This window comes from Panthera uncia, chromosome A2, assembly GCF_023721935.1.
Source record: "Panthera uncia isolate 11264 chromosome A2, Puncia_PCG_1.0, whole genome shotgun sequence".
NCBI classification, from domain to species: domain Eukaryota; kingdom Metazoa; phylum Chordata; class Mammalia; order Carnivora; family Felidae; genus Panthera; species Panthera uncia.
The window spans coordinates 6958209-6984329 of NC_064816.1; the positions used below are offsets into that span (position 1 = coordinate 6958209).

The window sequence follows — 26121 nt, forward strand, 5'->3', positions numbered from 1 at the left end:
ACCCCGGGGAGCAGATTCACAACAGGAGAGTGTGTGGCACGTGGCCCACACTAAGTCACAAAGCAGGGGTAGCCAGGACGACTTGGGCTCCTGCTGACAAACATCCTCTGGGACCTGGGGGACATGGACAGACGGTCACAGCCTCAGGGGCCGGATCAGCATGGCAGCCTTCTTGAGAGAGTAAGCCCCGCCACGAAACTCAGCCCAGTAGACCCCATCTTGGTAGCGGCTGCGGTAATGGCCACCACGGTGCCACACGCCATTGAGGTTGGAGTGGGCACAGGCATGGTACCACCAGCCTCCCCGCTGGTACAAGGCACAGTTACCTGAGGAGAGAGAAAATCCATGTCCTCTCACCAGAATAAAAACCTCTACTAGCATCTCAGCGCAAGGCTTTTGCCACGCATCCCCTGGCCCTTCCCACTCTTAGTGAACGCAACCCTGATCCTCTCTCCTCACCAGGTTAAGAGCCCTGGCCCCTTTCTTTTTTTAGAGTAATAACTTTAATTCCTTCCCTATCCCCCTACCAAAGTACACGTTATACCTTTTCCACTCTTTCTGAAAACTAGAAGCTCTACCTTTATCAAGGGAAAAATCTTCCCTACTTCCTTTCTAGAATAAGACTGCTAGCTCTCCTTGCCTTTCACCAGAACAGGGGGAAGCAACTGCCTCATGAAAGAAGGAATCTAGGCTCTCCGTCCCCTCACCACAATAAAAGTCCTCCCCTCTGTTCTCTTGCTTGCCCTGATCCTTACCAGAGGGAAGTGTCACTCCACTCTTTTCATTCTTTGCATTCCCTCCCTAGGAGTCCCTCTTCCCCTGTCCCCACTCCCCCCCAGAATAAGAGCTCTGCTTACCAGAATAGGAGTCTCGATCCCTATCCACGGTGCTGAAAGGCTTGTCATTGTGCCAGGAAAGAGAGTCTCCAGCATCTCCATGGTACTGGCCAAGCCGTAGGCGATAGTGGTCACTCTCAGGCTCCAGGGAGAAACCATCATAGTGGGCACGTGCACTACGCCCTCCCCAATCCTCCAGGAGCACCAATAACTCGTGGTCCCCACGGCTGGTCAGCTGATGCACAGGTTCCAGACCCAGCCAGTATTCTCCATCAGGCTGCCCGAAGCCCACCTGGCAGGACAGGAAAGTCAGCAGGTCAGAAGCAGGTCCCCTCCCCGACACAGCCCTGCCCCTGCCCGCCCACGCCCACCTTGTAGTGCTGCCAGGTGGTGAAGAAGTTGACAGAGCCATCTTGCCGCCTTTGGATCACAGTCCAGCCTCCACCCTCCAGCTGCTGCTCACACCACGCCGACCCCACGTGCCGACCCAGTCGCAGTTCATACACACCACTCTGCCTGTGGCCTGACCGGTGGGCCTCTGCACAATCCTGCCATGGGCCTGTGGGTACAGAGATATGGGGAAGGCACAGCCTGGACCAACCAACCCCTTGTTGGTATATAGATCTGCATTCTTCTCTCATCCTCTCACCAGAACAGCAGTCCTGCCTCTCCCATTCCCTGGCCAAAATAAGAGCCCCAGTACCCATGTCGTTACCTGAGTTAATACTCTGGGTCATTCTTTTCTCACTACAGCAAATGTGGAGCCTGGGGTACTTAAATCCTGGTTCTAAAGCCTCACCAGAGTAGAAATCCTGAACATGACCCTCTGAGCTCACTTAAATTCTTACCAACAAGCAGTCCTAAATTCCCTGTCCCCTCACCAAAAGAAAAGCCTCTCCTTTCCTATTTTCATACCACAGTAAGAATCTTGGTCTTTATCAGGATGAGAGCCATGGCTCCTTGTTCGATCACCAGAATAAAAGCATCCTTTCTTCTAGTCCTCTTACCATGAGAGAAATCTGCCATTAAAATCCTGGCTCCTATTTCCATCTCACAATGCACTGGGAACTCCCTAGCTTCTCACATCCCCAACATTCCTGCCCTCATCTTACCTGTCGGTTTGGTGGGGACAGCAGGGTGCCCTGCAGGCACGGGAGAAGCCAAGGGCCCCTGCTGTCTCAGGGTCTGGTCTCTCAGGGGCTCTGGAGCCGAGTCTAGCCTCCTGCTGGTATCATTAATGCCACCCACCAGACTGACAGGAACCACAGGCACCAGGGGCGGTGGCAGGACCTGGGGTGACCAAGAGACTCAGATGTGATTGCACTAGCCTTCCGTTGAAGACACTGGGCCCCTAAATCTCCCAACACCCAAATGGGTGGATCAGGCAGGGGCACGTCCCAGCCCTAGAATGGATACTTCCCAAAGCCTAACTCTAGCTGTCAAGAGCAGCGCTGAGCTTAAATTCCTGCTCTGGTGTTCACAGCTTAACTTATCTGACTCTGACTCTCCTTTTCTGTAAAGTATTGATGGTAAGAGTACCTCCAACAACGAGTATTAGCTTACTGAATGCTCCCAACAGCCTTGTGAGGTATGGGTTGTCACGGAGCAACAATCTTATTCAAAATTAGGGCCAGCCATGTTCCAGAATTAAAAATAATATAACAGAAGTTAGAACAGTAGCACAGGGTCTATATTTATATCACATAACACCTCCCTAACATGGATCCTTGGTCTTTACGTAATAATATGCTTGATTACAGGCACTATGAATATTTATATTAAGTGGATAAGTAAAGACTTTAGGTAGTCGCCAGTCGCGTTCTGATCCAAATGAGCTGTGGAAGGAGAAGTAGGAATCTGGTATTTGGAGCTTTTAGGATTTCAAAACTGCGTTTCAGAGATCGTGCGTGGGGTTGCAAGAGCCCCATCTTACAAATGATGCAAACAGGAAGTGGCTACGATTCCTGGCCAGCTTTAAGGTTACCTGCTGCTGCCCACCCGTGCCCCCCGGGCACAGGCGCTCCAGGCGAGCGATGAGGCCACTCTGCTGGGTGACCAGCTGCGCCAGCTCCCGGAACTTGACATCCAGCTGGTGGAAGCGGGCGGCGGCGCGCTGCGCCTCGGCTGACACGTTGAGCACGCGCTCCCCAAGCAGCGCCAGCAGAGCAGCGGGCTCCGCCCCCGGTCCTGGACCCGCCCCCGGCCCCGCCTCGTGCTGCAGCTGCGCGCGCAACTGGCCCAGGCGCGCGCTTAGGCCGCGGCTCTCTTTGCGCAGCGCGCGCACCTCGCCGGCCACGGCGCCATCCGCCGCCGCCAGCCGCTGAAGTTCGCGCAGCAGCTCCTCGTGGCGGCCCACGCGCATGCGCAGCGCTGCCACCTCGCTGGCGTTCACGGCCTCCGCGGCCGGGCGCGCGGCGGACGGCCCGCTCCAGCACACGGCGCCCGTGAACTTCTGCTGCGGCAGCACGAAGGTGTAGGTGCAGCGCGGGGCGCCCGCCCGCGCCCACGTCGCGCCCAGCAGGAGCAGCAGCTGCAACGTGCGCAGCTGAGGCGCCGACATGGCAGACCTGAAGGCAGAGGACGAACAGGAAGGAGGGGAGTCCCGGGAGCCTAGCCGGGCCCCCAACTCTCGGGTTGTGCCAAACCCGCGTTGCTCCAGGTCCCCGCCCCCAGGCTGAGATGCCCCAGTGATCCCACCCTGGCCTTTCCACTTGGTTCCCGGCGCCCTGCGGGACAGCATGTCATGCATTGACTGAGTGCTTGCTGTGTGCCAGCCACTGTTCTAGGGACTACGGTATGGAAAAAAAATACAAAACTTCTTGCCCTGATGGGCAAGAAACAAATAAGCTATAGGGATTAATAGAGTGTATTAGCCGGTGTTAAGATAACAGGAAAACAGAGAGATGTGGAGATCTGGGCCCTGGCAATTTGAAAGGAGGGAAGACCTCCTGGAGGAGGTAAGGGAGGAAGTAATGAGGATATCTGGGGAAGAACAGCATCCCTGGCAGGGGGAACAGCAAATGCAAAAGCCCTGAGGCTAGACCGTGCCTGATGTATTAAAGGAACTTATGGGGAGGCAGGAGCAGAAGGAGAATGGGTGAGAGGGGGTGAGGTGGGGTGAGAGATAAAGTCTCACTAACTCAGTCTAGTAGCAGAGGCCCCATCTCCCCAAATCCCAGAGTCATTCCTGTCTCCTCTTTTTTCACAACAGATCCAATCTATCAGCCAGGCCGGTCAGCGCTTCTGTTTGGACCCTGAATTCCTCCACATTCCCCCATGCTCACCCCCCACCATGATCCCAGCTCAAGACACCATCTGGATTTCCTTACAGCAGCTGCCCCCCAGGCCTCCAGTTGTCTGCCATCAGCCTCTGGTCTGTTTCTCCCACAGCTGCCAAAGAATCAGGTCATGTTAGAGAACCCTTTGTGGCTCCCAGCTCACTCAGAGCAAAAGTCCAAGTCTTCCTGCGCCCCCACAAGGCCCTGCACCCTCTTCCTGTCCCCTCCCTGCCCTCCTCTCCCACTCACCCCTCACTCACTGTGTTCGAGGCACACTGGCCTCCTTGTTGCTCCTCAAACACACCAGGCACAGTCCTGCCTCAGGGCCTTTGTACTTGCCCTTTCCTCGGTCTGGAACATTCTTCCCGGAATTTTAACATGGCCTCCTCTCTCTCCTTACTCAGGCCTTAGCTCAGATGTCCCCTCCTCAGAAGCCCTCCCTGACCACCCCCATTTAGCGTTGCTCCTCCTGGGCACTCTCTATCACAGTCCCACTTTGTCATTTTAGCATTTGTCTCTCTCTGGAATTGCCTTGTTTGCCGGTGTTTATTATCTGAATTCCTCCACCAAAATATCCGCTCGCAGAGGCTGAGCCTGGGTTTTGTTCAGTGCACGCCCCTCAACACTCACATGCCCCAGCTCTGTCGTACCCTCCCAAGTGTTGCCCCGCTCACACAGGTGAGCTCCTATGCGTGTACTGTGGCCACCTCCCTGGCTCCTCTTGTCTTCTCTCTCGGGGTTCAGCCGCTTGCAGTCTCTCAGATGAGGACACACAGGCCTCTCACACGCACTTGCCAGTACTCAGAACACGTCTCCCACGTCCACACGTCACCCCTGTCTGCCCCAAGTTCCACTGTGTCCAAGCCCACATGTCCAGGTGGCCACACGCACGGGCAGGTGCCTCGAGGTCTTCAAGGTCACACACGTCACCTTGTTCACACACTCAGCAGACGCTCCTTTCGTGCCTATTGTGTGCCAAGAGCTGGTCCAGGCAGCGGACCCGCCCAGGACCAACACAGACAAAATCCCTGCCCCCAGGCAGCTGACGTCCTGGATGGGAAGACAGATGGTGGGTAGGTCAGAGGGTGGTAAGTTCTTAGGAGAACACTTAAGTGGGGATGCGGGTGGGGGTTCTGGGATGAGAGGCCTTTTTTTTTTTTTAAGATTTTTTTAATTTTGAGACCGCAGGCACGCGAGCAGGGGAGGTGCAGAGAGAGAGAGACAGAGGGAGAGACAGGATACCAAGCTGGCCCTGTGCTGTCAGTGCACAGCCCGATGAGGGGCTTGATCCCATGAACTGTGAGATGGTGACCTGAGCTGAAATCAAGGCGAGGATGTTCAACTGACTGAGCCCCCCAGGTGCCCAGAGGGGCGGTTTGAAACAGAGGGGTCAGAACTTACTAAGAAGAGGGCACTGGAGCCAAGACCTGAAGGAAGAGACAAGGGTAAGAGCATTCCAGGCACAGGGAGAAGCAAGCCCTGAGCTAGAGCCTTTGAGGTGCCCAAGGAATAGCAGAGAGGCCCGTAAGACTGGAACAGAGCGAGCAAGGGGGAGAGCAGGAGGAATGAGAACAGGGAGGGGACGGGGCCAAGCGTGCAGGGTCTCGTGGGCCCCCGAAGGACTTGGGCTTTCACTCTGACTGAGGTGCGAGCTCCAGAAGGTTCTGAGCTGGAGAAAGGCATATTTGCTATCATATATGCACACCAAACCGGAGCTCTCCTTGCCCCCTCCTCAACGACACCAGGCCTCCCACGACAGGGATGGACCACACCCCTTGGAGCCAGACTACATGTGTAACATCCACCACCTTTCCAGGAGCTCAACCTGGGGTGAGAAGGAGGCCTGGAGAAGCCCGGGTCGCCAAACAGGTAAAATCGGCCTCCCCCTGTCCTCATGCCCTCCTTCCCTCTCACCTCTCACCTCTCAGGACCAAGACCCTGAGTCCAGCAAGGCTTGCAGCAGACACGAAGTCCCAGGAGGAGCTGAGGGTCCAGGAGGAGCCTCTGAGTGAGGAAGGGGAGAGGCTGGTGGGAGAGCAGGAGGGAGGAGGCTTGGTAACCACCCCTGTCCTCCAGAGCTTGGAACCAGAGCCGTGGTGCTGAGACCAGGAGCTCCAACTGTAAATATTTATCATTTCTTGCATGAGAACTGAGGAAGAATGGCCAGACCCCCTTGCCCAGGCCACCAGGGCCTGATAACACAGGTCAGTGCTCCGGATGTTCCCCCCACAGCAGAGCACAGAGCGTGGGAGGCTGCAGGCTCCGTGAGCCCGGGGGGCCGCGGGGGGGGGGGACAGGAGGAGGACACAGACACACCACAGAGAAAGACAACAGGAAATGTTGGCACCTGCTGCCACCAGGCGTGACTCTAAAATCCACGCCTTCTATCTCATTTAGCCTTTGCCTTCACAACCTTTGTTCCTACGAAGCCTCATTTTACAAGAGGGAAAACTGAGCCTGAGGGAGGGTGAGTGGTTTGCCCACAGCCACACAGCTGGAGAATGGTGGAACTCAGCCCAGGTAACTTGGCTCCCGCACTCACACACATATACCCTGACCCTGCCACACACCGTGTGCCCACAACAGGGCAGAAATCAAGACACACGGGTCCCCAGTGAGACATACCACTGCACGGAGCCACAAAGGTGGACATGGAATCTTTGTGTGTGTCTGCGGATTTGCCCGGCACAGGCACATATAAAGACACGACTGGAAACAGCACAGATTCTGGCAGCGACACGCACGCGCACACACACACACACACACACACACACACACACCACGACTTAAAGGAAAATACCCTGTGGGCAGAGTGGGGTCTCACACTGGCAAGCACAGAGGCGCTAACCAGGTAGACAGTGAAACCCTGGTCCCTGCCCACTTGCCCACCACAGTGTACATGTTCCCATTTGTCTACCACGTACACACTGTCACATCCTCAGGTCAAATCATGCAGGGACAGAAAACATGCGGTCATTCCTCAGAGGTACAAAGGGACCCCCATAGAGCCCCCCCAGGCCTGGTCTAGGGTCTCCCACCTGCACAAAGGCCTCACTGACCTGCAGACACACTCTCAGGGAGCAGCCTCCTTCGCCTGGTTCCTACTGTCCTGAACTCGTAACCCGAGTGGACTCCCGGGCTGAAAGAGGAAATGGTCGTCCCAGATCTGAGAGAGGCTGCCAGGCTGGGCTCCAGGCCTGGGCTGGGGCCCCCCCACACTGGGCCCCCCGGCCCCCCACCCGCAGCCCCCTCCAGCTTCCTCCATTGGCAGCAGAGAAGAAACCTCATAAGTCACAGAGAGGGACTGACAGATGAGAGAGAGAGAGAGTACAAGAGACAGAGAAGGGGAGAGACATGGGAGGAGATGGACAGAGGGGGGGGGGGGGGGGCGGGGAGAGTCAGGAAGAGGGATGAGAAGAGAGAGATGGGGATAGAGACATAAGAGAGATGGAAACTTGAAGGCAATGAAAGAGACAATTGACGGCAGAGACAAAGTGGGGCAGAGGGAGACAGAGATAGGAAGAAGACAAGGATGGGGAAGGGGAGACGGAGGAGGGGAAGAGGAGAAAGAATTGGGAAGGAGAGACAGGAGAGAGGAAGCAAATGGGGGAGGGGAAGCAGATGGTGGAAGGAAACCTATGGGACAGGGAAAGAGGCGTTGGGGGCGTCCCTTTTCCCCACCCCAAGGTTCTGGGGAAGAAGCCAGAGGCCTGAGGCCAAGACTGGGGCTTTGAGCGGAAACCGGGAGGGGGTGAGTTATTCACAAAGCGCCCGCCTTGCCCTAAGTTTCCAGAAGGTGATGTGGAGTTTCCATCTCTCCGCCGCAGACAGGGCCCCCAGGGAAGACCGCTGGCCCTCAGGAGCTGGGGGCCTATATACGTAATTGCTATGCTCTACCCATTTCTCTGGTTGTTCCCCAAGTGCCTGGTGCCTTTGTGCCAAGCATTGTGCATCATCTTTCTTAGTAAGTGGATCAGAGGAGAAATGAGGACCATCCTCTCTTTAGAATACTTGTAGGAGCCTCAGAGTGGATAAAATGGCTGTCAAAATCGCCCAGCTGGTATAAATGAGCCGAAGTAGCATTCGAACCCACAACTTATTTCTCCGAAGCCGGCGCTGCTTCGCTGAGACACTGGCCCCGCCCGGTTTCCATAGAAACAAGCACCAGGTGTCTCCGTAGCAACCCTTCTGTGGCTTTCTGCTCGCCTGGTGACGTCACCGCGCAGTTCCGCCTCACGTCGTCACCTCGCCGGCGCCGGAAGTGAGCGGCGCGGCGCCGGAAGCACCCGGCAGAAGCGTCCCAGCGGAGGAGTTAGCGGCATGGGGCAGTCGGGGCGGGTGAGGCGCGGCGGCCTGGGGGCGCGGGCAGGGCCGGTGGGGGGCTGGTGGGGGGCCGGTGGAGGGCGGGTGGGGTCCCTGCGGGGGCCGTGGCGCTGACCGCTCGCCTTTCGCCCCTGCAGTCCCGTCACCAGAAGCGTGCTCGCGCCCAGGCGCAGCTCCGCAACCTCGAGGCCTACGCCGCGCAGCCGCACTCGTTCGTGTTCGCGCGGGGTCGCGCGGGTCGCGGCGTCCGGCAGCTCAGCCTGGACCTTCGTCGGGTCATGGAGCCCCTCACCGCCACCCGCCTGCAGGTCTGCACCTCCCACCCCGCCTCCATCAGCTTTTGGCCCCGTCTTCGCCGCTACGGAGGTGGCTCCAAACCGCAGAACCGCGCGAGCCTTCAGTCTCCCTGGCAGGAGAAGGGGACCTTTATGGGGACCATCGTCCCTGCCTCTTCGGATTTTGTGGGGCAGCTGCGAGGGGGCACAGATGAACCCGCTTTGGCTGGATGTCTAAGACTGGTGGTTAAAAAGGGACTAGAGTTAGCAAAGCTAGAGTGGAAACTTGGGTTCTCTCAAAGGCCTGGAGAAAGTTAATTAACGTCGCAGGGCCCAGGTGGCTCATCTGCAAAATTGGCCAGGCACAGTAAACGAGCAAATTTAAGTCGGGTTAGGTTCAGAGGTCAAGAACATTCCACTCCTTTCTTCTGCGACAGGTTAAATGCAAGAAAGGGCATAAGAGCTTCAGCTTATAGCCTTTGCTCGGGGAGAGGATACTTAATTTTGTGTTTGTAATTCTCAGATACGAAAGAAAAACACTCTGAAGGATTGTGTGGCAGTGGCGGGGCCCCTTGGGGTCACACACTTTCTGATCTTGAGTAAAACGGAGACAAACATCTACTTTGTGAGTTAACACATCCACACCCCTCATCTTCCCCCTGCCCTCCTCCTCCCCCAACTCTCACGATGAACCCATATGCCTCTGAGTTGCCATGATTCTGGCTTCAAAGTAAACGCTCTGAAGAGATGGGGCGGAGGTTCCCACTCCCTGCTGCCTAGCTGGACACCTTGACTCTGACCAATCCTTTTGTCGTTTTTCCCGTAGAAGCTGATGCGCCTCCCAGGAGGCCCCACCTTGACCTTCCGGATCAATAAGGTAAGGGTCAGAGGTAATGAGGGCCATGTTGGGTGGAGGATGAATTCAGGGAGGGCGCCAGCCATGTGTGGCCGTCAGGCCTCACTCCTCCCCCCGTCCTGCAGTACACACTAATGCGCGACGTGGTCTCCTCCTTGCGCCGACACCGCATGCACGAGCAGCAGTTTGCCCATCCGCCCCTCCTGGTGCTCAACAGCTTCGGCCCCCATGGCATGCATGTGAAGCTCATGGCCACCATGTTCCAGAACCTGTTCCCCTCCATCAATGTGCACAAGGTGGGCTGGGCCTGGGGCGGTGGCAGGTGAGGGTGGAAGGGCGGACGGTAGGTACCACATGCAGGCCCTTGGCTTGTTTGCTCAGCCCTTGCCTCCCAGTGCGGAGGCAGAGCGCTCCGGCTCCTGAGGTCACATCTCCCTCATGTGTTCATGACCCTGGGGTAAGAGACTCCCTCGTGAGCTTCCTTCCTCTCTGAAAGGTGGAGAATGATCCTGATTGTCCTTTATTTCTTGAGTGGGGATTGAGTATCAGCCTGAGCAGCGTGCCGGGTACTTGGGACACCAGTTGACGGATGGGGAGACAGACTGACAGAGGGGAAGTCATTAGTCAGAGGTTAGACGCAGAGGGCAGGACTGGGTTTTTTAAGCTGTCTGGCTCCAGAGCCCTAGTTCCTAATCCCTGGCACCAGCTGGTCTCAGGTTAGGCCTGTTAGATGCTGATCATCAGGGAGCAGTCCACCCACGGTGTGGACGGCTTCGGTGGGTCTCAGAACCAAGAACTCTAGCCAGTGCGCCTGCCAGGCCATTAGTCCCCCCCAGTGCCACATCTCCCTGCTGAGAGATTTCTGGAACAGGGCCAGGGCCTGCTGTGGCTCCAGCACACAGGGAAGCCCGTGGGCAGTTGACATATTGCTGTGCCCTCGCCTCTCCCTTCCAGGTGAACCTAAACACCATCAAGCGCTGCCTTCTCATCAACTACAATCCTGACTCCCAGGAGCTAGATTTCCGTCATTAGTGAGTACTCTTGTTGAGGGGCGGGGGGGAGGGGAGGAGGCAGGGCTTCCACGTGTGGCTGATGACAGCGCTCCTGCTGAGGCTCTGTGATTGCTCAGTTTCAAAGTAAACGCCCTGACGCACTGTGGAAAGGGGAGGGGGGCAGAGCTGACCTCCAGTCTCAGGATCCCTAACCCCCCTTGTCACACCCTGGGTCTTGCAGTAGCATCAAAGTCGTGCCTGTGGGCGCAAGTCGTGGGATGAAGAAGCTTCTACAGGAGAAGTTCCCCAACATGAGCCGTCTACAGGACATCAGCGAGCTATTGGCCACGTGAGGAGGGCACTGGGTGGGGAGATCACTACCGCGCCGGAGACCCCGGAGCCGTTCCAGGCCTGGGATCCCCTACTGACCAGTGTGTCCTCTGCACAGGGGCGCCGGGCTGTCCGAGAGTGAGGCAGAGCCCGATGGGGAGCACAACATCACGGAGCTGCCCCAAGCCGTCGCGGGACGCGGCAACATGCGGGCCCAGCAGAGCGCCGTGCGGCTCACTGAGGTGAGGCCCAGCCCAGGGCAGGCCCAGGGTCAGAAGTGACTTCCTCTGGCAGTACCCCCCCACTTCCCCCGGCCCTGAAGAAGGACTGACTCGTCCCCCATGTCCCTCCAGATCGGGCCCCGGATGACACTGCAGCTCATCAAAATCCAGGAGGGTGTTGGGGAGGGGAACGTGCTGTTCCACAGTTTCGGTGAGAACGGGGCTGGGGAAGCAAGGGGCTGGGAGCCCAAGGCCCTCACGGGTGGGTCGCGAGGTGCACTGACACATCTGGGTCTCTGTGACCCATCTCTTCCCGCTCAGTGCACAAGACTGAAGAGGAGCTTCAGGCCATCCTGGCGGCCAAGGAGGAGAAGCTACGGCTCAAGGCCCAGAGGCAGGACCAGCAGGCCCAGAATGTCCTGCGCAAGCGGGAGCAGCGGGAGGCACACAGGTGTGTGGCCGTGGGCCGTGCAGGTGAGGCAGGGTCTCAGGTGCAGGCCGCCACCCTAAATGATCTCTCCCTCCAGGAAGAAGAGCCTGGCAGGCATGAAGCGGGCGCGGGCAGAGGCCAGTGGGGATAGCGATGCCGAGGACCCCGGCGCCCCCCCAGAGGGGACCGGCCAGCGAGAGGAAGAGGAGGATGAAGCCGAGTATTTCCGCCAGGCGGTGGGAGAGGAGCCTGATGAGGGTATGTGGCAGGGGTTGGTGCAGCTGGGCACCTTGAGCCCGTCCCTGTGGCCTGGTGGCCTTGACGTGGTCTCTCCCCACAGACATGTTCCCGAAGGCAGCCAAACGAAGACGGTCTGCCGGGCCCCCGGGCAAGAAGCAGCGAGGAAGGGGGCAGAGGCCAGATCGAGGCGCTGACCGGAGGCCTCCAAAGGCCAAGGGCAGGCCCCAGCGGGCCCAGGCCAAGCTGGAACGCAGAGGAGCTGCCTGGGAGCACAGGCGGGGCCGAGCACGGCCACCAAAGAAAGCAGTCTGAGGCCAGGCTGGTGCAGTGGATGGAATGCCCCAAATTGGGGCCCAAGAGCCTTTGCCCTGGGCTTCCACCTGGGCCTCCAGGGGCAGCCCTCGGTTTCCTTTCATAAAGGAGCGGTTTTCTCCAACCTCCCACGCTGGTGAATGCTTGATTTCCCGTGAGTCTTGCGTCTGCATTGGGAATGGGGAGAGCTGGAGTCCCGTGGTAGAAAGCCCCGACGCTCGGGGCCAGGAGCTTCTGGGAACCGGGCTAGGTTCGCGCCCACATCCTGAGCAGTGGACGCGCGGGAACTGTTTTGCAGGTGAGGGCAATGGGCAGATTCAGTCTGGTGCCTCGGGGAGTCCTGGGCCTGTCCCCGGCCTAACCCCCCAGGCCCCCGTTACCTGCAAGCCAGTGACTGGGCTGCTCTGGAGGGCAAAGTGTGAGGAGGAAGGAAGCCGGGGGTGGAAGCGGAGCTGGCTGGTGTTGGCAGTGGGCGGAGCTGAGCTGCCAGCGCTGAGAGAAAGAGGGTGGGGCTGCTGGGAAGGAAGGGGCCCGGCACGCCGCTGGTTCGCTCGGCACCGGCTCGGCTCGGCACCAGTGCTCCTGGTGGCGCGCGGCTTCGGCGCTGGACCCGGAGGCAGGGCACGTGGGCCATGGCTGCCGCCACATCAGGTGAGGGTCCTGGCCCCTGCGGCGCTGCCCAGGACCGAGGCTGGGGGTGGCCAGCTCCTGGGAGGCAGACGGGAGGGACTTAATCACGTCCGGACAGGGACTTCCTCCCGGGGCGGAGATGGGACGAGGAGGCAGAAGCATGGTTGGGGAAGCAGTCGCGTGGGGGAGGGAGGGCCGCTGGCACCTTGCACGGAGCTCGTGGCCAGCCTGCTGGACAGACTGGGAGCAGGCCGTGCACCCAAAGCTGAGGCTAAGTTGGGTACATTCCAGATCTCTGTTCTGGTCCACGCTGCTGTGTCCCAGGCCTTGTTCTCGGCTCTGGGAAGCCAGTTGTGGGGCACTCCCTGCCCTCAGGAGAGGTCTTCTGGGTTGGGTTTGGTTTTGTTTTGTTTTTTGTTTTTTGTTTTTTTTCCTCTCAACAGTGGTCACATGGAAGCACAGGATTTGCAGAAATAAGGGGGACAGGGTGCAGTTGTGATATTAGAGGGTCAGAATATGCCTCTCAAAAAAAAACCTCTCAGGGTTAAAGACCAGGAGGTGAGTGGGGGCACTGGTGGCTCAGGAAGAGAGAATCAGTGCAAAGGCCCTGAGGTGGAATGTGCCTTAAGGAATAGTCAGAAAGCCAGTGTGGGAAGAAAAAAGCAAAGCTAGTGTGGGAAAGACACAGGGAATGAGTCACAGGGAGATGAGAGGGAGCAGCTGGACGGAGGTTTGCTCCTGGGGCCCCTCGGTGGCAGAGGTGAGCACTGCCTTTTCCTCCCAGTGAGGAGGGAGCCTCAAAGGTGAAAGCCGCCTGATTCGGGTGTCTTTGGGTGCCCTCTGGAGGCCGTGGGGGGAACACGTACGGAGGTCGTTGGGAGCTGGGAGGCCAGTGCCTCTGGCACTGAGAAAGTGACCGACTCTGAAGGTGGAGGCAGCAAGGCTTGATGGATTTGGGAGGGCTACGATGGGGTTGGGGACTCCCCCGGACTCCCCCTCCTCCACGCAGGCCTGGTGGTTGTGGATTGTCATTGCTGGCTTTTGGCTGTCACGTGAAGGCAGTGACTACCTAGTTCTGGAATTCAGGACCCAGAGCTAGCCTAGTAGATATCACCTGAAAGGACTCGGGCTTCTGATGTTTCTGGGCCCGATTTCCTCCGTAAGAAGTTGCTGTGGCTGGTGTCCCCTCCTGGGCATGGGAAGGACTCCGAGAAAGTGTGTCCCCAGAGGGCTGGTGCAGCCCGCCACGTGGTATGTGATCTGAAGGACTGGGCTCTGAAGGCCTCAAAAGCCACGCGAGGAGGGACGGCGCTCACTTGGTGACACCATCTGCCCACAGGTGCCATACCCTGCCCGACCAACTTCTCGGCCGCCGCCGATCGCGTCCTCAGTCGTTTCCAGGAAGACTTTCTGTGGCCCGTGCTGGTGGTTGAGTTCCTGGTGGCCGCAGCCAGCAACGGCTTTGCCTTATACCGCTTCGGCACGCGGGAGCGGCGCCCGTGGCACCCGGCTGTGGTCTTCTCGGCACAGCTGGCCGTCAGCGACCTGCTCTACGCCCTGACGCTGCTCCCGCTGGCCGCCTACCTCTACCCCCCCAAAAACTGGCAGTACGGGGAGCTGGCGTGCCGCCTGGAGCGCTTCCTCTTCACCTGCAACCTGCTGGGCAGCGTCCTCTTCATCACCTGCATCAGCCTAAACCGCTACCTGGGCATCGTCCACCCCTTCTTCACCCGCAGCAGCCTGCGCGCCAAGCACGCCTGGGCCGTCAGCGCTGCCGGCTGGGTGCTGGCAGCCGTGCTGGCCGCGCCCACGCTCGGCTTCTCCCACCTGAAGCGGCCGCAGCAGGAAGGGGACTGCTCTGTGGCCAGGCCGGGGGCCTGCACCAAGTGCCTGGGGACGGCGGACCAGCGCCTCGAGGCCTACAGAGCCTACAGCCTGGCGCTGGCCACGGCGGGCTGCGGCCTGCCGCTGTTGCTCACCCTGACGGCCTACGGCGCCCTCGGGTGGGCGGTGCTGCGCAGCCATGGCACGACGGCGGCCGAGAAGCTGCGTGTGGCGGTGCTGGTGGCCAGCGGCATGGCCCTCTACGCCGGCTCCTACGTGCCCTACTACGTGACGCTGGTGCTCAACGTGTCCGCCCGGCAGCACTGGAGAGCCCGCTGCCCGGGCTTCGCTAACTCGGCTGAGGCCGAGGCGGCGCTGGATTGGAGGACCTACGTGAGCCACCAGGTGATGCGGGGCCTCATGCCCGTGGCCATCTGCATCCACCCTCTGCTTTACATGGCTGTGGCACCCAGCCTCGGCTGCCGCCCCGGTCCAGGAAGCTGCCTCGGCTGCGGGGAGAGCCAACCCCCCGAGGACGCCAGGAGCTCCGGCCAAGTCCTGCCCCTCAATGTCACAGCCACTCCCAAAACTTCAGGGTCTTAGTCCCCCGAGCTGAGCCGACGACCTGGCCTATTTTGAGCCGCTGCCGCCTGCCCTGGAATCCATCTGAGAGCATGGCAGGCCCCAAACCACTACTTCCTCCGTGGTCTACAGAAAGACCTGATGGGGGACTGGGGGTGCCCAGGCCAGGGAGGGCAGGAACTTCTGCCTGAAGCCCTGATCCCCGAGAGGGCTGGCCCCCACTAGCCACAGAGCAGGTGACTAGACAAGGTGAATAAACAAGACAGCACGTGACAACCGCAACCTCTTTATTGCCGGGAGCCCCGCGCTCGGAGGAGCTGCCTTCCGTGGGGGCCCTGGGGGCCGGGGCCGGGTGGCTGCTGGCTTAGTTGGTTGACGGCCTGTAGAGAGAAACGGGTGGTGAGAACAGCCTGTGGGGGTGGAGTTCAGATCCCAAAGGGAATTCCAAGACTCCTTGCTACATACAACTAACTGGGGCCTCTGTGGCAATGGGGGGGGGGGGGGGGGGGGCAGGGTGCACAAGGTGCAAGGAGCAGTGGGGCCTCCTTAAGAAAAGGACAGTAAATGACCCGTCCCTCGGAACAAGCTTGGTGGCTATTAAACTGGCGCAGGGCCTACGGTCTGCCTGAGTGTTGCCTGTGACAAGGGGGCGGGAGGCAGGGGTGCAGCAGTGGTCTTACTTGGCCCACTCGACATTGAGGATGAGGTGGTCGTATCCAAAGCCAGACACCCCGGCGATGGCGCGTGCGGCATCCTCACGGCGGTGGAAGCTGATGAAGGCAAAGCCCTGGCGGGGGGGGCAGAGTCAGGGGCACGACCAGGCCAGGCGACCCCTTCCCCAACCCCCACAGCCACCAGCCCACCTTGGACTGGCCAGTGGTCTTGTCCTTCGCCAAGTAGATGCGAGATATGGAGCCAAAGGGCCTGAAGAGTTCCTGCAGGTCAGTCTCGCGAGTGTCCTCGGACAGGTTGGTGACACGGATGGTGGCGTTGTCGTCAGCTGGACAGGCAAGGAGAGACAGCTGGTAAGAGAACAGCCCTCACCAGGCCCCGGAAGAAGGATCGTCACGGGGGAACGGGAGGCGCCCTCTCGCCGGCTCACCTCTGCGGTTGGGCTGCATAGACTCCCCGCGGCGGCTGGCCCCGTCCCGCAGGCTCGGGGGCACGTACTTCCCCGTCTTGTTCTGGGCGGCCTGCACCGGCTCCAGCTCTGGAGGCCAAAGCAGTTGGGTCAGGCTCCACTCGGCGCAGATGAGGGACAGGCCCGCCCCAGGATGCTGGAAGCTCTGGCCCCAAGCCGGGCCGGGCACCGTCTATCAAACTGCATGCGTCTGGCCGGTTCTCAGGCCCCATGGCCACATGGACATAAAGGTCACATCCAGGAAGTCCGAAGAAGCCACAGACGCTGATGCAACCCAAGGCAATCTTAGCTGAGGGCCAGAGGACCGCTCAGCTTCACAACACACAGGAACACGGCAGGGACAGTCCCCAGGTCCCACACACTCAGGCAAGTGCCACGTATGCTGCATATCAAGTCACAGGTGTAGAACTGTCCAGACACAGACACACACACACACACACACACACACACACATGCAGAGCCGTGGTCGTGTCTGTGGCAGACATGGCACACTCGAGTCCACAACAGAACCACAGCTGGCAAGTCTCAAGCATGTGCGGTGTAGACACGGCCGTGGAAAGCAACGGTCTGCCAGCCCCAACGAGAAAGGATGCGCAACATCACCAGCAGTCACCAACCCAGCCACGCTCTCTCACGCACACCCAGGCCGCAGCCAGCCTCGCGGTGCTGACGTGACAGGACAACTGGCGAGGGGGGTGGCCCCGTCCCCAGACGGCAGGTGAAGACCAAGGACCCTCCCGGAGGTGCACGCGGTCCTCCCCACCCCCGCCCCACGGACCGCCAAGCCGCATCCCCAGGCCCGGGCACCTCCAGGCAGCTTCTCCTACCTCCAGGCAGCTTCTCCTTCTCGCCGGTGGACAGGCCCAGCTGCTCCGCCAACTCCTTCTGCATAGGCCCCAGAGTGTCCTTGTAGGGACAGCGGGTAGTCCAGTGGTCACCCTTGCAGATGCGGCAGGACACAATCTTCTGGCCCTTGAGCTTGTTCATTGGGTCCTCCTCTTCCTGGCAGTTAAGATCCTAGGCGGGCAGTCAGGGGACGCTCAGAGCGGGACTGCCACACCCCAGCCACCACCATCACGGCCACTGGCCCTGCCCTGTTGCCCCACTCACCTCTTTGCTAGTGATGAACGTCATGGACACATCGTCACTGACTGTGGTGGTGGCCACGTTGGGCCCCGGTGGGTCAAACTCTGAGTTCCCAAACTTCTTCCAGTTCTGGGCTCGGGGCGGGACGAGGGACAGGTTAAGGCCACGTGGGACCCCCTTCGCTGACATCCCAGACCACAGCAGCCTGTCGGGGCCTGAACCACATTCTTCTCCCTCCCCCAAAGTCCCCCCCCCGAGCGGTGACAATGACAGTTCCTGTCTCCTAGTGTCTACCACTCCTGGCATGTGCCGGGCCTCAACCTCATTCCGGCTCCAGGAGGCAGGTAGGGACAGCTCTCAGCCCCAAGTTCTAGATGAGAGAGCCAAGGCCCGGCAGGAAGCAGCCACGCAGCCACACAGCCAACCATTCCCGGGGACCCGTGACAGTAGGTGGGCCGGCTCCCACAGGAAGCGATGCTCAGGGGTGTGCAGGGGTCACCCAGACCATGAGGGGACTTGAGCTAGTTAAACAAGCTAGGCCTCGGCCTCCTCCCCTAGAAGACGGGGACCACAAATGCTCCCCGCCGCCCAGGGTTGCTAGGGGGATCCGATGAGAGAACACTTCCCGCAGAGCACTTGGCACGGGGTCTGGCACAGAGAAAGGGCATAGAAAGTTGTGCCAAACGTATTTATCGTTACTTCTTCCCCAGGCGTGCAGCCCAGTCGATCAGGAACTGCTGTGACCGCCTCAGGGGAGGGCTTGGCTCCGTTCCTCCTGGCGGACAAGCTGAGAGGACTGAGAATCTAACCCCACTGACTTTTCAGTGCCCCAGCACAACACACACCCCGGACCTCAGCCGTGCTCCAACACAATAGGTGCCTAAAACTAAAGGCACCAGAAAAAAGGGGTTCCTAATTCCTCTGAGCCAGCCCTGGGCGAGCCCCCGAGACAGGAGCAGGGTCTCACCTTCCTCCTCGCAACAGCCTTTGAGGCCTTCCGAGTCTCAATTCTGAAGGTACGAACGATCTGTGGACGGGAGGGGAGAGGCTCGGACTTCCCGTGTCTCTGAGGCACCTGGAGCCAGCCAGCCCAACCCACCCAACACACACACGCCGTCCCCTCCCGGCGCAAGTGCCCCCAAGAGCAAGGGCACCCACCTCCTTCTCCAGCCTCACCTTGAACTTCTTGCCGTCCTCGTCTATCTTGTACTCCGTCACCGTCTTGATGTTTCCATTGATGACCTCCTTGGGAGGCGGCAGCGGAGCTGGGAGAGAGGAGAGGTGAGGGAGCTGCGCCCCGGGGAATGGGGACCAGGAGGGAATGCCGCTGGGGAGAGGCAGCCCCGAATGGGGCAGAGGTCGCCACTCACCTCCGGGCACTAACTCGGGTTCCGGGCTGGTGTCGCCAGTGGCCAGAGGGATGCCCTTGAGGAGCTCGCTGGTGACACATTTGTCTACAAAAGGCAGCGTGGGAAGGAAGGGTGAGCTGGAGGAGCGGGGGCGCCCGAGACAAAATGAAGGGCCCTTTGGGGGGAGGCCCACACCAGGAGCCCGGGAAGGCGGGACAAGGGCTGGGCGCTGGCGAAGAACTGCCCCGGGACAGCCGTGCCCGGACGTGGGGCTGGCTGGAGTAACCTCGAGCAACGGCAAGGATGGAAGCGGGGGCAGCCCACGGAGCCAGGAGGCGGGCGGCTACAACTTCCTCCCCGGAGCAGCTACGAGGGCTGGGCGGTGGCACGGGAGGAGGGCCGGGCCAGCGATCGTCGGGAGCTGGCGATAGGCTGGCCCGGAGGACGGCGCGGGACGGAGGCCGCCGCGATGGGGCCTACGGGATCAGACCGCGGTGGCAGGGTCGGAGCAGGCGGCAGCGACCGGCCCGGGGGCTGGCTGGGGTGACCGGGGACGACCGGGCATACTCACCGTCCTCGCCCTCCTCCTCCACCTGGTCGGCCCAGCTGGGCTTCGAACTGCAAGAAGTTTGCGGAGGGGAGGGCTGGGTCAGCGAGGCCAGGCCCACGCCGCCTCGACGTACCCAGGCCCCATGGTGCTCCCTAGGCCCCCCAACCCCCCTCCCAGGGTTCGCTCCGGGACCCCCGACTCACTCAAAGTCTCCAGTCGGCATTTCACGAGCCTCTCCACGCAGCCCAATCCCGGGCCAGAGACCGGAAGTGAAGGGAGCACGAGACTTCCCGTGCCGCCTAGAGCGGCCCGGCCGCAGCGCCCACAGCGCCCACAGCGCCCTCTACGGACGGAGGTGGAGATGCCGGCTGGGTGAGCCGCTGGGCGCGGGCCCCCAGTCTGAGCGGAGGAGCGATCCGTTTACCTTTGAGAAAAGTTTTTAAAAAACGTAATAACTATAAAGCTCACTTACTGAGAGCTTACTGTAGGCCAGGCACCGTGAGGAGGAAATTATCATTTTCGTTTTGCCGCTGAAGAAATCAAGGCTGGTCTTCCTAAGTCTGGGAAGAGTTTTCCTGATCCCAATGATCAAGATGTTCTCTCCCTCCTTTTCCATTTCATTCTCCCTCCTAACATTCTTGGCTCTCCGATGTGACCTTTTCCACTTATTTGTTTATTGCCCAACTCTCCCTTTAGAGTATTATTCTCAGTGGGAGCCACATGGCTCCCAAGGGGGCCAACAATAATTCTTGGCCTTAGGTATTACAATGGCTTGTGGCCCTCCAAAACCAACTCTTCTAGACAAGGTCTTTTTTTTTTTTTTAAGTTTATTTATTGTGAGAGAGAGAGACAGAGAGAGAGCAAGAGTGAGCAGGGGAGGGGCAGAGAGAGAGAGAGAGGAGAGAGAGAATCCCAAGCAGGCTCCATGATGTCAGCCCATAGCCCAACTCGGGGCTCTATCCTACGACTCTGGGACCATGACCCGAGCCGGAATCAAGAATCAGATGCTCAACCAACTGAGCCACCCAGGCGCCCCAATGCAAACTTTCTGGGTGGAAATTCGACAGACAACATCCACTAAAACTTGAAATGAACATATGTGTATTTTGTTTTATGGTGGCATAGAGCTACACAATATTCTATCAGTTTTAGGTGTGCATGATAGCGATTTGACAATTGCACAAATCATGCAGCATTCACAAGAAGTGCAGTCACCATCTGTCATCATACCACGTTATTCCAATATTATTGACTGCCTTCCTTATGTGTTCACCACCACGACTTGGTTTCTTTAAAACTGGAACTTTCTACCTCTCAATCACCTTCATCCATCTCACCCACATGTGTTTCTTTAGAGCAAGCAAGTCATTCAACCTGTGAGAAAACTTGTAAATGCATGTGAAGATGTAAAAATTAGATACATGTGCAGTCTCGTTCGTGATAGAAAAAACTGGAAATGCTATCTGTCTGCTCATAGGTTAAATAGATTACAGTATATTATGCCACAATCTGTGTAATGCCCTGCAGTCTTCAAAGAACCGGATCCATTTGTGGTTATGTTTAAAGTTTATCTAAGTAATCTCTGCCCCCAACATGGGGCTCGAACTCATGACCCCGAGACCAAGAGCCGCATGCTCTACTGACCGAGGCAGCCAGGCACTCCCGATTTGTGGCTTTAAAAAAAAAAAATCTCCAAGACACGAGGAGGGAGCAAGATGTAAAATGGCAGATGATATAGGGACCCATTCGTGTAAATGTTTAGTAGCACATATAGGTAGACACACGCGAACTATTTTCCGAAAAGGAATATCAAACTGTGTCTGAGGGATGCTTCAAGAGGAAGGCATCAGGGGAGGAAAGCTTGTTTTTGTTTGGACTTTTCTCCTATAGTTAACTTTTTACCATGTGTATACGTTATTTTGGTTTAAATAAAGGTATACACATAAAATTATGCACTTTATGCTTTTTTGTGTTTTTTTTTGTTTTGTTTTGTTTTGTTTTTTAATTTTTTTTTCAACGTTTTTTATTTATTTTTGGGACAGAGAGAGACAGAGCATGAACGGGGGAGGGGCAGAGAGAGAGGGAGACACAGAATCGGAAACAGGCTCCAGGCTCCGAGCCATCAGTCCAGAGCCCGACGCGGGGATCGAACTCACGGACCGCGAGATCGTGACCTGGCTGAAGTCGGACGCTTAACCGACTGCGCCACCCAGGCGCCCCTGTTTTGTTTTGTTTTTGAGAGAGAGCATGAGCACGGGAGGGACAGAGGGAGAGGGAAAGGGAAATTTAGGAAGGCTCTATGCCCAGCACAGAGCCAGACATGGGACTCAATCCCGCGACTATGAGAGCATGACCTGAGCTGAAATCAAGAGTCGGACACTTAATCGACTGAGCCACACAGGCGCCCCGGAATAGTTCTTGGGGCGCCTGGGTGGCTCGGTCGGTTAAGCGTCCGACTTCGGCTCAGGTCACGATCTCACGGTCCACGAGTTAAGCCCCACATCAGGCTCTGTGCTGACAGCTCAGAGCCTGGAGCCTGCTTCGGATTCTGTGGTTCCCTCTCTCTCTGTCCCTCCCCCACTCACTCTGTCTCTCTCTCTCAAAAATAAACACCGAAAAAATATTTTTTTTTTAAATAAGCGAAATGCTTTTTCTCAAACATCATGTATCACTTTCACAAAAAGTCAGGTATCTCCCAAGGAAAAATAAGAGGCCCCGAGGGAGCACAGGGACGTAGGGAGAAGCTGGAGTCCGAGGGTGGATGGTAACAAAAAAAGCCCCCGAGTCCCTCTCCTCCAGCTCTCCCTTGTAGCACCGACATGCTTCCCACGCCCAGAATCCCCACAGGACAGCAGCAAACCAGCTGTGCGAAGCGCACGAGGAGGGGGGTGAGGACACGCACACACGGAATGCACCCTCCGGGGATTCCGCGGCAGCTTCGGGGCGATTCGCTAGATCTCCCCGTGTAGACCGAATTCCACTTCTTGGTATTTTCCATACGAAACAGACGCACGTCCACAAGGACCCGCGTGTTAGAATGTGCACACGAACGTCCGTAGCCGCTTTATTCACCATGGCTAAAAGCTGGGCACCGCTCGGCTTCGTGGGCTACGGCTACCCCCACAAAGGCACCACAGGCTGGGGGTCAAGGGCATTCCTGCAGGCTGGAAGTCCAAGGTCAAGGCGTCGGGCAGGCTGGTTCCTCCCGAAGCCTCTCTCCTCGGCTTGGGGACGGCCATCTTCTCCCTGTGTCATCACATGGTCCTTATATTGGAGTAGGATCCACCTTAATGACCTCATTTTAACTCCATTATTTCTGTAAAGGCCTCATCTCCAAAGACACTCACATCCTGAGGTCCTAGGGGTCAGGGCTGAAACACGAGTTTTGGGGGCACACGACGGAGCCCATAATACACGTCAAAAGTCCATCGGCAGATGAACGGGCAGCCAGAGGCAACCGCGTGCTTCGCTACAGCGGGCACAATGTAGCCATAAAGGAGCAAACTGACACCCACGGTGACGTGAATCCGCATCAGAGACACAAAGGAAGTGGCGCCACGCGACGGCACTTGTGTGAAATCCTCAAACCACCACCTGAAGTCAGAACTGAGAGGCTCTCTGAGGGCGGAGGGAGGGGTGCCAGGCATCCTCCCTGGGGTGGGAGGGAGGGGTGCTCAGGCACGTCCACCTGAGCAGGGGTGATGACACGGGCAGGCACACGCGTGAAAAGTAATTCAGCTGAGGGGGCGCCTGGGTGGCTCGGTCGGTGAAGCGCCCGACTTCGGCTCAGGTCCCGATCCCGCTGTTCGCGGGTTCGAGCCCCGCGTCGGGCTCCGTGCTGACGGCTCGGACGGAGCCTGGAGCCCGTTTCGGATTCCGTGTCTCCCTCTCTCTCTGCCCCTCCCCTGCTCATGCTCTGTCGCCCTCTGTCTCAAAAATAATAAATGAACGTTAAAAAAAAAAAAAAGTAATTCAGCCGCGCTTGTAAGATCTCCACACCTTAATGAAATCCAGAGGGGAACAAAGCAAGGTTCAGTCACAGGAAGAAGACCCCCAAGCCCAGCCATGACTCTTGGCCGAGTCCTCCATTCTCTCCCCTGCATCTATTAACTGCCCTCGCCGGCGGGCACCACCTGCGTACTAAATACAGTTCGTGCCACAAGGAAGGCCTGAGCGCCCCTCTGAATGATCTCGAAGTGCAGCCACTGTGTTTAATAAGTCACCTCAAATGGTCACGAGGCTCTGAGCCATCAGGGGATTTCATTGATCAGATGTACCGCAATCTACTACAATCGCTATTCTTGTCACGTCCCCAATTCCACTAGGGTTTCCTTCCCAGGAAAAGGCTGAACCAAACTCTGACAGAAGGAAGAACGTTCTCTGCCGGGCAGCCAGGGCGGCGGAAGCTGCTGGAAGCCACGTCCCCTCCCTCCGCCCCACACCAGCACAGCAGCGCCCCCTCGGTCCACGGCCTGGCTCAGGCTAGTGCTCTCGGGGTACACGGAGGCAGGTGTGCCTCAAAAGGCAGTCACTCCCCTGGGCCACCCCTCGAGGGACAGCCCGCTGCCCAGCTGAGACCTAACGGCTGAGCCACAGCGGGAAACAGCTTCTACCACTTACGCTAAAGTGAATCCTCACGTTCTTGGTTAGCGTGTCGCATACCCGAGACACAGACTCCAACTGGAAAAAAAATCACGAAAATAAGGGAATTCAGGTTGGCTAGGTAAAACGAAACAAAACCACCTAGTACACAAAGTCAATAATCAATACGAGTCAATCTTTCTGTAGAAGCGAAGAGCCACTGCTGAAGAAAGGAGCCTCTTCCCTGCCTCCCACCAGAAAACAAAAGAGAAATCCCATTTATGGTAGGAATGAAAGGATTAAATACCTAGGAATCCAGTTAAGAAATCTGTAGTACATGGGATGCCTGGGTGGTTCAGTCGGTGGAGCCTCCGACTTCAGCTCAGGTCATGATCTCACGGCTTGTGAGTTCGAGCCCCGCACTGGGCTCTGTGCTGATGGCTCGGAGCCTGGAGCCTGCTTTGGAGTCTGTGTTTCCCTCTCTCTCTGCCCCTCCCCTGCTCATGCTGTCTCTGTCTCAAAAATAAATTAACATTACAAAAAAAGTTTTTTTGAAGAAATACGCAGTACCTAGGAGTGACTGGGTGGCTCAGTCAGTTGAGCCCCTGACTCTCGATTTCGGCTCAGGTCACCTTCCCAGGGTCGTGGGATGGAGCCCTGTGTCCGGCTCGGCGCTGGGCGTGGGCAGCCAGCTTACGATTCTCTCTCCCTCCCGACCACCCGTGTGCTCTCGCTTCCCCCCACCCCAAAAAAAGGCAGTATCTAGATGAAGACTTTGAAATTTTGAAACGTTGAGGGACATAAAAGAATATCTGAATAATCAGGGCCGGCCCTATACTTCGAAAGGCAGGCTTGTCCTTAAGATAAGTTTTCCCCAGAAGTCTGTACACCTCATGCAGCTGCTATAAGAGTACCCACTAGGCTTTTACATGCGCCAAGTCCAAAGTTTGACCCAGTCGCGTGTGCTGGTGACTGACACTTCTTTGTCTGCTTCTGCTTTGTTGGCATTTTACAGGAAGTCCTTTCCCAAAGGCAAACCAAAGAGGTTTGATGGTTTTAGAATTTAGTAGGATTGAAGGAAAAAAAAGGCGGGGGGGGGGGGGGCGGAGCGCCTGGATGGCTCAGTCGGTTGAGCTTCCGACTTTGGCTCAGGCCATGATCTCTTGGTTCATGGGTTCAAGCCCCACGTCGGGCTCCGTGCTGACAGCTCAGAGCCTGCAGCCTGATTCGGATTCTGTCTCCGGCTCTCTCTGCCCCTCCCCCGCTTGTGCTTTCTCTGCCTCTAAAATAAACAAACATTACAACACAAAAAAATTTAGAATTCAGTAGGATTGAATTAGGCTGAAAGGATGGAACAAGCCTACCTAACAGACTCTTAAATAAAGGGTCTGTCTGGGGGGACCAGGCCAGGGCTCCGAGGGACTCCTCTCTTCTTCCCCCCTCCCCCACTACACGGGCCTCCACGCTCATGGTCACAGATGGCTGCTGCACCACCAGGCATCACAGTCCATTCTAGAGCACAGAAGGGCTACAATGGGGAAGGCCAACTAAGACTGTTCCTTTAAAAGGCTCTCCTGGAAGCCACACTAAGCGAGATTCACTTGGGTCTCAGCCAGAACTGAAACAAGTTAACCCTCAGCCCCAAACACAGGCATAGCACATGCAGAATGATCTAACTTCGGACAAACACGTCTATGGGATCACCTGCAGCTCTGAGAGCCCATTCTCATCCGGGCTCAGCCAAGAGGCAGACAGAAGCCCTTCGTAAATTACAAGTCACCAGCCAGGGTGATTTATAGGAGAGATTTATTTGAAGAAATATTACAACATATAAAAACTACATAAAGTCTTAATTCCCACTCATACAGTGGTAGATTTGATATAACGCATAATAAAAAACTTTTAAAATCCAGAATGCACAAAGTACGGCACAGTTTGATCACTAAGTCATTAGTTGATAAGCAAACCTCACAGAACAGCTTCATGTCAGCCAAGGCCACAAACACCGTGTACAACACATTTGAACTGACAGATTTTGACATGTTAAAAATACAACATCAGTGCATGTTGGGGATCCCTGGTGCCAGAAACAAGGGTGACGGGAAGGCAAAACTAGTCCTTGGTAGCTTCCTCCTCCTTGATTTTCACTAAAGAGAAATAAAAGGTAAAGTCGTCACAGAGCACACGCACAACCCTGCACGACGCAACAGGCAAGTGTAACAAACAGAACTAGGGGCCCCTGGGCGGCTCAGTCGATTAAGCATCCAACTCTCGATTTCGGCTCA

General features: G+C 57.5%; 4 protein-coding genes and 2 non-coding genes across 15 annotated transcripts in view; 3 read left to right on the forward strand and 3 right to left on the reverse strand.

Annotated features, from left to right (window-relative positions):
- Nucleotides 1-19547, reverse strand: part of EIF3G (eukaryotic translation initiation factor 3 subunit G) — a 767140-nt gene extending 747593 nt beyond the window's left edge. For 4 of the 5 annotated variants that reach the window (XM_049642453.1, XM_049642455.1, XM_049642452.1 and 1 more), the window contains exons 1-11: nt 19459-19547; nt 19277-19323; nt 18727-18810; nt 18533-18621; nt 18324-18383; nt 17381-17485; nt 17098-17287; nt 16232-16339; nt 15993-16129; nt 15810-15916; nt 15474-15509 (exon numbers count right to left, since the gene is read on the reverse strand). In XM_049642453.1, the coding sequence (XP_049498410.1) occupies nt 15494-15509; nt 15810-15916; nt 15993-16129; nt 16232-16339; nt 17098-17287; nt 17381-17485; nt 18324-18383; nt 18533-18621; nt 18727-18810; nt 19277-19323; nt 19459-19478 (963 nt within the window). In that variant the 5' untranslated portion in view covers nt 19479-19547 and the 3' untranslated portion in view covers nt 15474-15493. Of the gene's footprint in view, nt 1-15399; nt 15510-15809; nt 15917-15992; nt 16130-16231; nt 16340-17097; nt 17288-17380; nt 17486-18323; nt 18384-18532; nt 18622-18726; nt 18811-19276; nt 19324-19458 lie in introns of those variants that run through there. The other variant, XM_049642450.1, reaches the window with a different exon arrangement.
- ANGPTL6 (angiopoietin like 6) lies at nt 2-6106 on the reverse strand. Of its 2 annotated transcripts, XM_049642429.1 has the most exons (6): nt 6036-6106; nt 2821-3403; nt 1949-2126; nt 1208-1395; nt 858-1128; nt 2-326 (listed from the first exon to the last, which is right to left on the reverse strand). In XM_049642429.1, exons 2-6 carry the CDS (start codon nt 3394-3396, stop codon nt 136-138), a joined length of 1404 nt encoding a protein of 467 aa, XP_049498386.1. In that variant the 5' UTR covers nt 3397-3403; nt 6036-6106; the 3' UTR covers nt 2-135. The 2 variants fall into 2 exon arrangements, with proteins under 2 accessions (XP_049498386.1, XP_049498388.1); XM_049642431.1 differs by lacking the exon at nt 6036-6106 and having other exon boundaries at nt 2-114; nt 2821-3428.
- On the forward strand, nt 6169-15639 carry P2RY11 (purinergic receptor P2Y11). The gene is given in 15 exon segments (XM_049642493.1): nt 6169-6318; nt 6512-6634; nt 8270-8452; nt 8575-8745; nt 9236-9337; nt 9539-9589; nt 9694-9864; nt 10523-10599; nt 10802-10909; nt 11009-11132; nt 11244-11322; nt 11433-11562; nt 11639-11799; nt 11882-11968; nt 14063-15639. Coding segments are annotated over 15 exon segments (2736 nt in total). The 5' UTR covers nt 6169-6273; the 3' UTR covers nt 15187-15639.
- On the forward strand, nt 9385-9471 carry LOC125931162 (small nucleolar RNA SNORD105). Its single transcript, XR_007460412.1, has one exon. It is a non-coding gene; the product is annotated as a small nucleolar RNA SNORD105 (small nucleolar RNA).
- On the forward strand, nt 10648-10727 carry LOC125931168 (small nucleolar RNA U105B). The gene has a single exon (XR_007460418.1). It is a non-coding gene; the product is annotated as a small nucleolar RNA U105B (small nucleolar RNA).
- A 6078-nt stretch (nt 19548-25625) lies between the features above and the next one.
- Nucleotides 25626-26121, reverse strand: part of DNMT1 (DNA methyltransferase 1) — a 46834-nt gene continuing 46338 nt past the window's right edge. For all 5 annotated transcript variants that reach the window (XM_049642365.1, XM_049642366.1, XM_049642367.1 and 2 more), the window contains one exon: nt 25626-25983. In XM_049642365.1, the coding sequence (XP_049498322.1) occupies nt 25949-25983 (35 nt within the window). In that variant the 3' untranslated portion in view covers nt 25626-25948. The remainder of the gene's footprint in view (nt 25984-26121) is intronic.